Source organism: Dermacentor variabilis, chromosome 10 (assembly GCF_050947875.1).
Source record: "Dermacentor variabilis isolate Ectoservices chromosome 10, ASM5094787v1, whole genome shotgun sequence".
Lineage (NCBI taxonomy): Eukaryota > Metazoa > Arthropoda > Arachnida > Ixodida > Ixodidae > Dermacentor > Dermacentor variabilis.
This window is the reverse complement of record NC_134577.1, coordinates 36,329,865-36,341,408: the sequence shown is the minus strand read 5'-3', so window position 1 is coordinate 36,341,408 and position 11,544 is coordinate 36,329,865. Positions and strand designations below refer to the sequence as shown.

The window sequence follows — 11,544 nt, the reverse complement described above, 5'->3', positions numbered from 1 at the left end:
TGAACAAACCAAACAGCCGTTCACTCAAAGTGAAGTAGAAGAAGAAGAGCAGAATAAATCTTCGCTTTAAACCTTCACTGCTTAGCGTCTGCGGCAGGAAACTCATTTGTTGCTTCAGCGTTCTCGTCTTGCTCGTTTCTCGCCCAAAGGTGCAAACTTTTTTTCTAGTCCAGCCAAAGCGATTCCTCGTTCACAGTCTGACCTATTCTGGCGTTAAGCGTGCGGTTGAGACGTACACCGACTCACCAGGCCACATTGTATGAAGCGAATTTTTATTCGAACGCAATAAAAAAAACTGCAACATGCTCGTGAAGAGCGAGTGAACGGCCTGCTTCGTTTGTTCCGAAGCGCCAACACCGGTGCAGGGATGGGGATAGGTGCGTGGAACCCTACGCTCCTGCCGGCGCCATTAGCGACGGTTCCAAGGGTTCCTGGACACTGGAAGAACAGCGTAAAAAAAAAAAGATCACCGACGATTAAAATACTCCCTAAGGCAAAATTTCAGCGCCTATCTACACATGTTTTCATTTCACGATATACTGAGGCGAAGAATTCGAGAGAGAGGCATGTAGCAGAGTTGGCGGCAGTCGAAAATCTGATCTGACGTCAAGCAGGTCCGCTTTTAAACACGACTCGTCGAAGGTTCCAGTGTAATTGCTGGTGCCACGTGGCTTCCAGAAAGTACTACACAATTCGCGTTGCGCATGCAATCAGATTGCAAAACAATCGCAAACCATGGCACTCGAAACAAGCGCGAGCGAGAGCTGACGTGAGCAGACGATAGTACGAAACGAGCGGTCCGGTTGAGACCAGATACGAGTACGCACCGAGCGGTCGGGCGGGTCCGCATGATACCGGTTTCCCGCTCGCACGTCCCTGAAGGGTCCGTTCTCATTGGGTTCCGCCCTTCGCAGCTTGCTTCTTTCATCTCACGCTCCGCGTTATATTAGATGAGATATAAGACAACAATATTTCGCTGTAGAATTGGCGGCAACAGTCGGGAAATTGCAATGTGTGGCCCAAATTAATTAGTTGAAAACTAAATTTGATTACTTTTGTTAATTATATTACCTCTTGCAAGCAATGTCCACCTCGTCGAGTAATCCAGCTCTATGAGTACAATTGTGCCACCTGATGGGATTTTTAGAGATTCTATGAGAAGAATTATCCAATCGTAAAACGCGATGATGTTTTATCGCGATGTGTGTGCTTCTTTCCACTTGATTGTCGCGTCGTATGTGTTATTCTATTAGAGGATCTTGCCGTACCAACTAGCTCGGATGTAGGGCTCAAAAGGAGAAAAAAGGAGTTGGGCAGGCAATTTAGACTAATGACGTAGGTGAGACAACCAGTGATCAACTAGAGTCGCAGAGTGTCTGTCACAAGTAGGGAAGCGCAGTCGAGGATGTCAGATAATTAGGTGGTGTGTGAAGTTCGGAAATTTGCAGGCATAGCTTGGAATCAGCTAGCGCAAGTCAGGGGGTAATCGTAGATTGCTGGGAATGGTCCTCGCCTTGCATTAGATATATTAAAAAAACTAGGCTGATGGCGGTGATTATCAGCTCACGCATGCTAGGTGACTACTTGCCGCCACCTCGTTTCAAAGAGAACGACATTAGAAATTAATGCTAATCACGATAGGTACGTGTCACGTTCGCTGGAGAACGTTTTGCAACGCGGGGTTCGTAGGCTGAGTTTGGTGAAAGAAACTCCTGGCAAACTGACTTCGATTGAGTTCGGTGAAAGAAACTCCTGGCAAACTGACTTCGATTGAGTTCGGTGAAAGAAACTCCTGGCAAACTGACTTCGATTGAGTTCGGTGAAAGAAACTCCCGGCAAACTGACTTCGATTGCGTTCGGTGAAAGAAACTCCTGGCAAACTGACTTCGATTGAGTTCGGTGAAAGAAACTCCTGGCAAACTGACTTCGATTGAGTTCGGTGAAAGAAACTCCTGCGAACTGACTTCGATTGAGTTCGGTGAAAGAAACTCCTGGCAAACTGACTTCGATTGAGTTCGGTGAAAGAAACTCCTGGCAAACTGACTTCGATTGAGTTCGGTGAAAGAAACTCCTGGCAAACTGACTTCGATTGAGTTCGGTGAAAGAAACTCCTGGCAAACTGACTTCGATTGAGTTCGGTGAAAGAAACTCCTGGCAAACTGACTTCGATTGAGTTCGGTGAAAGAAACTCCTGGCAAACTGACTTCGATTGAGTTCGGTGAAAGAAACTCCTGGCAAACTGACTTCGATTGAGTTCGGTGAAAGAAACTCCTGGCAAACTGACTTCGATTGAGTTCGGTGAAAGAAACTCCTGGCAAACTGACTTCGATTGAGTTCGGTGAAAGAAACTCCTGGCAAACTGACTTCGATTGAGTTTGGGGAAAGAAACGCCTGCGAACTGACTTCGATTCGTCTCGACGAACTCGACGTTGACGACCATCTCGTCGTCGTACGCGCCGCCGTCCGCCTGCGGCCCCGGCAGCGCCGGCACGCCGAACTCCTGCGGCACGACCTGCGTCACGTGGTACGCATCCCGCTGCTGGACGCCGCCCGCAGACGTACGCCCTCTGAGCGTGGCGTCCACCAGGCTCAGCTGCTGCTCGATGATGCTCGACTGCTGGTTGATGATGTTCGACTGGCGCTCGATGATGCTCGCCTGCTGCCTGATGATGTCCGCCGCCTTGGCCTGCAGGGGCTGGATGCCGCCGACGCTCTTGCTCAATCGGAGCGACACGGGCTGGGCCGCGGCCGGGCCGCGGAAGCCGTGGGCGCTTCCGTGCATCGAGCTCGGGCCGGGGGCCGCGTTGTAGATGGCGCCGTTGTTGCTGTCGACGCGCACTTGTAGTGGGGGACTCGCGGTCTGCAGGCGCGTGGCGCTCGACTGCCGAATCTCGTGCTGCATTTTTTTGTACGCGCCGAGAACGTGCCGGGTGAATGCACGGTTTGCAGCGGGCGAGGCCGTCGTTCGGCCTCACTCGAAACGAGCGGTCCGGCTGAGACCAGATACGAGTACGCAACAAGCGGCGGGGCGAGCGGGAAACAGGTGTCGTGCGGGCGCATGACACCTGCTTCCCACTCGCACGTCACTGAAGGGGGCCGCTCTCAATGGTCTCCGCCGTTAGGAGGCCGCGTTTTTCATCTCGTGCTACGCGTTGTATCAAACGAAATATTAGACGAGAATATTTCGCTCTACAATCGGCGACAACATTCGGGAAGGTTTGCGAAATTGCGATTAGTTAGCAAAATCAAGTCTAGTTTATTTTTTCCATAAATATATGGAGTGAGGCCTGAACACTGCCGGGCTAAGCGAACTGAAGTGAATTAGATACATTCGCAAGTCTTTTGCGAGACACAAGGCAAGAAAGCTGGTTAGACAGCTTTAATTAAGCCCAGCCACCTCCTTCGCACGGAAACGCAACGGATGCATGTAACTGAAAGGCAAGAGTGCAATCGCAGACTCATGTACGAACAAAAGAAAAGAAACACAAAGCACACTAACGGCGTCTTCCGCGCATGCTCAACTAAAGGCAACGCCAAGCGGTCCATCTTGCTCAACTTTCTGCCACTCTAAGCATAACGGATATTTCGTGAAGTTGGAAGAGTCAGTCAGTAAAGAGGATAGGTGTGTTGAAAACAGATTGATTGATTGATTGATTGATTGATTGATTGATTGATTGATTGATTGATTGATTGATTGATTGATTGATTGATTGATTGATTGATTGATTGATTGATTGATTGCCCCACATCAGTTCATTCGAGGTCTATGAATCATGCCATAATGCGAGATTCCAGGTTAAATTTGACTACCTCTATATGCTTCGGAACTCGCAATATTTGCTGACACAGTCAAGGGACGCAAAAAAAAAAAAAAGAAGACCATACCGCGCAAGCAGCACCGCAGCTGTCTCCTGTTTTGTTGATCCTTTTCCTAATGTTATTGTGCTCACAAAAAAAACTGGCTTTGTTTCGCGTCTGTAGTTGGAAGCATCGTGTGCATGCTGGCCCTTTCCTTATTAAATACGGATATTTGCTCTCGAAGCATCCCAAGTGAACTTACTTGAATAAAATAATTTGCATTAGGAAACGCAACACGTTCATGCAACTCTTGGGGGCAGACGCTCTATTTAGGCTCTCAGCATTCCTACAGAAACTGGCAAAAATAACAGTACGCCTTTGAACCGGAATGTTAAGTTTACAAGTCTAATGCCGCAATCAAAACAGGCATTACTTTGTAAACCTCTTCTAGTATGGCGCTTTAGAAAGAGCAAAACTGATACACCGTATATCGCGACGAAATACATCAATAATTTTTTTAAATAATTTTTTTTATAATCACGTAAAATATTTTATACCTTCGCTTAAGTTCTCAAAAAACATACGCTTTTCAATTTATTCGCTCAAATAGATGAACCTTTGTTTTTATTACGAACCGTATGACATGTTCTAAAAGGCGATGGTATCGGCTGCTTCGTGGCTGTTCAGACTTTCTTCTTGTGCTGTCCATGAAAAGACGGAGACAGGAAAACAATGACAAACGAATGCTGTGAATTTGCGCACCATTAGTTTGTTCCTGTTTTCCTGTCCGTCTTTTCGTACATAGCGCGAGAAGAAACCTATGGCTTGGTCTTTGCATTCTTTAAATTGTGTCAATGTTAAGCATGTTTAATAATATTTGGCGTTCTAAACAAAATGACTGCCCTGCACAGTCACTTCGAACTTTATATTTTATTTTAAATGCGGCAAATTTAATTCAGCTTGGTCCCCTGGTTGCCTAATGCCAGTATTTCTGTTTTGTATAAATGTCTATTTGAATAAGATAAATCACAGCATGAGAGCTCGAACTAATGTTTCTTCTTCATAAATGTCTCACACTTTGACGCCAGTTTTTTGAAGCTTCGATTAGTGTCTGTGCGAACGCTGACAACCTCAACTCAGGAGACCGTGACGTATACGTGCATCTATTTCACAGAAAATAGGTCGTTTCTGCGTATAGGGCCAGGCCATCACTGCCAAATAAAGCAGCGCAACACAACGACCGCACTTCTGGATCGTCGAATTGAATCGCATTGAATTCTGGGCGATTCTACGTGCCGAAACCACGATTTGATTACGAGGCTTCTGAATGGTGAGGGCGTGGCTCGGGGCCTGTTACCTGACGCCGCCTAATTTCTCGCTTCTTGCGCTTCCTCGTGCCCGTATCCCGACGAGTCGTTTGGTTCCGCGATCGCAACTAGCAGAGGTGCAGAAGGACGGAAGCTTATCTTACTCGAACAACGGCCTGGCTGACGCTGGGCGCACCGTAGAACTGGCTACTGCGTACGACCAGGGGCCCGCTGGAAACGTGGTACGGCGGCGTCGCCGGCGACTCCGGGGTCTGGATACTCGGTCGACCGTGCGTCACTTCGTAAATTACGCGCTCCGTGGTCACCGCGTCGTCCAGCAGCGGCCCCGCCAAACCCTGCTGCATTTCCCTGAGCTTGTGCGCGATCATCGCATTCCTCGCCGCGTCCATCGCATTCCTCGCCGCCTCCAGGCGAGCAGCTGCTCTGAGTTCCCTGGACGAAGCGTATTGAGCCGTCTGCGGCACGCCCGCCACGTCGCGGCAGAAGTCGCTCTGCTGTTGCGGAGGCGCCTGCCACACGGACAGGGTGAGGTCGCCGTAGTCGGCGCGTTGCTCGCCTCCGGGATCGGGGCCGGAGAAGAACTGCTGGTTGGACGTGCAGCGGCTGCCGGCCTGCACCTGTCCCGCGTCGGAGCCGTAGCCGGCGTACGAGACGGTCGTCCTCTGGGCGGCGGGGGCTTCGGAGACCGGCTGCTGCGCCGCGTCGTAGTAGCACTGGTTCCAGGCCTGTCCCCCCTGCGACGACGGGTCGACGTGGCCCGCCGAGTGTCGGCGGCCGAACATCTGGATCTCGATGTAGTTCCGGCTCCCGTCGTCGTCCGTCTCGTCGTCGTAGTAGTGCTCGGCGTACACCGGACCCCGGGCCGTCAGCGTTCGAACCACGGTCGTCGAGGCCGCCTGCTCGTCTGCCTTGGGGGCCTTGACGGACGATTTCTTCTTGAGGTCTAGCGCCACCTCGGCCACTTCGCTCTTGCTGTCGGAGCGCACGGACGACTTGTCGCTCGTCTCGGTCTTCGATGTCTCCGTCAAGGTCTTCTCCACGGACGCGGCGCTCTTGATGGAAGACTTCTCGGCCTTCTCGGCGCCTTCGGGCTTGTCCGCTTTCTCCTTCGAAGCCGACGGAATTGCGCCGCTACTCTTCTTTCTGGCCTCCTCCGCGGATTTGAATATCGCGAGCAACTTGGCCTTGTCATCCTTGGCTCCTTCCGCCGGCTTCTCGCCTCCCTTCTCTGCCGCCTTGTCCTTCCCGGGTCCCGGCTTCGGTTCCTTTACCGAGTTCTGCGAGGGACTCTTGATCGACTCTTTGTTGCCGTGGTCTTTTTCTTTCTTGTCCTTGCTGGCACCCACTTCGACGCCGCTCGCTTTGACGCTTCCGCCTTTGCTTCCTCCTTTGTCCTTGCCTCCCTTGTCCTTGCCACCCTTGTCCTTGTCACCCTTGTCCTTGTGACCCTTGTCCTTGGCGCCCTTTCCTCCCTTGTCTTTGCCTCCTTTCTTGTCATCCTTTTTACCTTTGTCGGCCTTCTTGTCGTCTTTCTTGCCCTTGGCCTTTTTGTCGTCGTCTTCCTCTTCCTCCGGCATGTTGTATACTTCGCCGCTCTTCCTCTAGGAGGCGCTGTTAAGGAGGAGGGAAAGATCGGATCGGTTGCAAGCATGCGTAAAGATTCAAGGTATATGGAGAGGTTTTGAGGGGAGAGAAAAGAAGGTTAAGCAAAAATGCTAGAATGAAAATCACGTATAGCGTACCTGATTAACTCGAGCAGGCTAGGTGACTATTTGTCACCGCCCGATTCAAAGGGAATGCCAATAAATCATCATCTATCATAGAAACTGGAGAAAAAAGATGGGAGGAAAGAGTTTGCCAACTACGGTGGTACTTGCGCAGCATGTGGAGATATCGCGGGTGTCGGCATGTCGAAATATCCAGTGGTCAATGAGGGGATATTAAGCATGCAGGAAGCAATGGCATTTAGGGATAAAAAAAAAGGCTTAGTGAATCTGAGGTGGAGAATAGAAGACGACAACTGCAGTATTAGTGGCGTAAAGTAGGGGACAATAGATTTTTGGGCAAACAAAATTATTTCGTGACCAATTATTTTTTTTACCACAGACGTGGGTACTAAGGCCAGTAATAGGCGCAGATAGAAGAAAAAGATTGACAGGCTTGGTGGCATCCGCCATTACCCAGTTTCAAACCCAGTTTCAAACCCAGTGTAACCTTGAGAGAGTTAATAAAATATACATTGTATTGTATCTAAAAGAGATGCTCGCAGTGCCCATTCATGAGAAATCAGCTTCTCAAGCGTAGGTAAGCACATCGGTCCCTACTAAACGAACCATGCCTGCGCTCAGTATCACTCATCCTTGCGTCCCATGAACATGAAACCGCAATTTATTGGTTTCGTAACCGTGAGTCGTGAATAGTGAATGTGTTTTAGCTCTAACTCCCTTCTGAAAGTTCGCAACTTGAAAGCCGTATTTCACTGATTAACAAGCTGGTCGCTCCGTGCATTCAACAAACGGATGCGTGCTGCCAACAGAAACGAGATCACTTTCTAGGCACAAGGTACTGTCATTATCATCATCAGACTACATTTATGTACACTGCAGGACGAAGGCCTTTCCCAGCGATCTCCAGTTACCTACGCCTAGCGCTAGCTGATTCCAACTTGCGCCTGCAAATTTCCTGATTACGTCAGCGCACCTAATTTTCTGCCGCCCTCGACTCCGCTTCCCTTCCCTTGGCAACCATTCCGCAACTCTGATGTTCCATGGATTATCTGCCCTGCGCATTACACGGCCTGCCCAGCTCCTTTTTTTTTTTCTCCTAATGTCCACTAGAATATCGGATATCGCTGTTTGCTCCCTGATCCACGCCGCTCTATTCCCGTCTCTTAACACTACGCCTAACATTTTTCATACCGTGGCGTATTGCGCGGTCCTTAACTTGTTCTCGAGATTCTTTGTTACCCTCCAAGTTCCTGCCCTATATGTTAGCACCGATAGAATGCAATTATTGTAAAATTTTCTTTTCAACAAGAGTGGTAAGCTCCCAGTCAGGATTTGGTAATACCAGCCGTATGCACTCCAACCCATTTTTATTCTTCTGCAAATTTCTTTCTCGTGATCGGGGTCTCCTGCGAGTAAATGACCTAGATAAATGTACTCCGGTGCACAGACTCTGGAGGCTGGCTGGGGATCATGAGTTCTTGTTCCTTTGCCAGGCTATTGAACACGATCTTTGTCTTCTGTATATTATACTTCAACATATACTCTCACACTTTCTAGGTTAAGCTCTTCAATCATGTGTTGTCATTTATCCCCAGTGTTGATGAACAGGACAACGTCATCTGCAAACCGAAGGCTGCTGAGATATTCGCCGTTGATTGCACTCCTTAGCCTTCCCCAGTCCAATAGCTTGAATACTTCTTCTAAGCATGCAGTGAATAGCATAAGGTATTAGTTATACGGAGTCTTTTTGATGTCCCCTACAATGTTCATACACATACTCTGTTCATTAAAGCAGATATAATGCCTGTCTGGAAATTATACAGCTATAGACCAATTGTTGCCTTTAAGTGCGAATTAAAAGAAGATCGAAATTTCTTTCGCAACCTAACCAAGCTGGAAATAAAGCCCACATCCTATACTATACGTCAGTCTGAATACTGGAAGTTGGTCACTCCCCGTGCTAACTATTCTATGGGTACACTATCGTATATTTTTCCTAAACTTCTTAATAATCTGAACAAATGTGGAATTGATTTAGGTCGTACTACAGTTCGCGAACTGCCCCTCGTGACATGTTATGTCTTTGAGCAATTTTAATATTGATTTCCTTGTAATGCATTAAATCGAATCAATTTTGCGTTTGTCTTTTGTTAGATTCCTGTATGTTTCATGTATGCTCCTGTACTGCCTTGTAGAGGGGACCGTGGGCTCTAGTCAAGCTGTTCAGCAGCTTTTACCCAAGCCCCTCCATCGTTTTGATGGAAATAAAGATTATTATTATTATTATTATTATTATTATTATTATTATTATTATTATTATTATTATTATTATTATTATTATTATTATTATTATTATTATTATTATTATTATTATTATTATTATTATTATTATTATTATTATTATTATTATAGGATTATGCAGAGTGTTGGAAAATCGCCGGTGTCAGATAGCGTAGCAGTAATCCTTGAGCCGGATCACTGCAAGCGGCGTTCATTACTCGCACAATAAATCCGTATCCATAAATACTAAATAAAATTTCTGATTAACTTTGTAATTAATGATCTTATGGCACACATTCCAAGTTAAGAGCCACAGCCGATGAGCCTGCAAGGCATATCCCCTTGGAACGAATTCCATGGATCGCACGTGTTTTGAGATACGCGCCGCGGTACCGCCGGTAATGATTCACTAATGTTCTAGTTACTTCTTCAACAAGACCGCCATTTCATGCATTGAAAGCAAAAAGTAACTGGAACGCCCCCTGTATTTCGTCACACAATTTGCGAACGAACATAGCGAAGCTGGTGTCGTTCTTAAAAATGTCCTCTATGTGCATACGCCTTGCGAACACGCCGGCTGCAATTCGTAACTTGCAATACGTGTCGTGAAGTAATTAAATGCAAAGGTTAATTAGTGAATTCTTTGGTCATTATTACATTGTGAATTTAGATTTCTCGTGCATGTCCACCCCCTCGAACAATTCAGCTCAATTACTAGAATTATGCTGTGCATGCCACAGAATTAATGAATTCAATCTGGGTTTTTACGTGCCAAACCCACAATTTGATTATGAGGCACGCCGCAATGGGGGACTCCGGATTAATTTTGACCATGTGGGGATCACCTAAGGATCACCGCAGGACACACGGCAGGGCCACCTTCGGCGGGTCATCTGACAGAGACGATTTGAAAAAAAAAAAGAAAAAGGATGTATGGTTTGCAACAAACACTCGGTTTGTCAATTGTTCAAAACGAAAGTTGTAATTTTTGTGCATCGTACGATTTTCTTTTTTTTCCCAAGACGCCCGGTATTGCCTGCGGTCGAACGTTCCACTAGCCCTCACATCTCTTGATTTGGCTGGTTGTCTCAACTGTAATGGGCCTATAGTCGGGCGAGTGCCGTGCAGTCGCCATGCTACAGTTCATTGTATGCAAACAACGGACAGACTGACCCGATTTGTGAAGCGAGTTGCACCGATATGACGTCCCGTGCTGGTCTCCCCTGGCCCGGACCGTGGGTCCGCCGTTAGGTCATAACGCGTCGCGTCGTTGATGCGCCGGAGGTGAATTTTTCTCTCGCTCTTGGAGGCACGGTGATTGACCCCTTCCTTCCGCCTGAGCTTAGCGCGAGACGCTTCGTCTTCTTTTCTCTATGCATATGTACCCACGGTGGCTGGTTGGCCAGTAAAATTATGCTAACGTAAGCAGTACTTTTTATGCCGCTATTAGAGTTACAATTTGTGGCGTAATTCCCCAGCCCCCACCCCCACTCCCAACCCCCTAATGAAAATAATAATAACGCCACCGTAAGACGCTAAATTCTTAAAAAACTGGGTCAGTATTCGCAAAACTTCTCTTACCCAAGTACCACCTGCGATTACCCGTTGCGAGGGCACGTTTTCACACCGCAAGAAGGTTCTTACGCTAGAACTGTTCATAAGGGTTTTTTCTTTTTTTTCAGCTAATCTTAAAACTGGACATATTAGCGAAGACGGCTGGCCCTCTGGACAAGCAGCACTTACGTGCAAAGGCCCGTATTCACAATATGGTCTTACGCAGGGATTGTTCGTTAGGGTAAATTCCAGCCAATCCTGATTCTGGACAGCGAGTGGCAAAGTTCACTTGCGAACGAAAAGCTTTGTGAATGCGGGCCTTGGAGCCCTACAACGTAAAACTACAACGGTTTCCCATCCCAAGAACGCTCTGTAGATACAACTGTTCCTGAGAGATTTTTACAGCTAATCGTAAAATTGGCCACATCAGCGAATACGGCCGCTCATTGGGCAAACAGCACTTGCGTACAAGGCTCCCCTTCACGAAACGGTCTTGCGCTCAAATCGTTAGTTAGAGCAAATTCCAGCCAATCCTGATGCTGGACCGCAAATGCCAATGTTCACTCTCAAACGTAAAGTTTTGTGAATGCGAGTCCTGGGGCCCTACAGCGTTGAACTATTTCAATCAGTTTTCATCATAATCTCCTGACGTCAAACTTACGTATAACCGCCGATGCAAGCATCGGGTGGTGACCCGAAGCGTCGTTTTAATCGCCCTATCAAACGTTCTCCTCGTTTTTAGGAGGTCCCCTTTGTTTGCTTTCAAAACGAATAAGCTCGACTACCCTGTTGGGTAGTCCTAATTCCTATCTAATTCCTATCTAATTTTATATCTAATTGGCTCACAAGAGGCGAGG

General features: G+C 47.6%; 1 protein-coding gene across 2 annotated transcripts in view; it reads right to left on the bottom strand.

The window, feature by feature from the left end:
* Positions 1-315: 315 nt before the first annotated feature.
* LOC142560327 (uncharacterized) overlaps positions 316-11,544 on the bottom strand; it is a 17,744-nt gene continuing 6,515 nt past the window's right edge. Inside the window, exons 1-4 of one of the 2 annotated variants that reach the window (XM_075672329.1) lie at positions 10,307-10,468; positions 5,270-6,737; positions 2,404-2,896; positions 316-438 (exon numbers count right to left, since the gene is read on the bottom strand). In XM_075672329.1, the coding sequence (XP_075528444.1) occupies positions 410-438; positions 2,404-2,896; positions 5,270-6,703 (1,956 nt within the window). In that variant the 5' untranslated portion in view covers positions 6,704-6,737; positions 10,307-10,468 and the 3' untranslated portion in view covers positions 316-409. Of the gene's footprint in view, positions 439-2,403; positions 2,897-5,269; positions 6,738-10,306; positions 10,469-11,544 lie in introns of those variants that run through there. The other variant, XM_075672328.1, reaches the window with a different exon arrangement.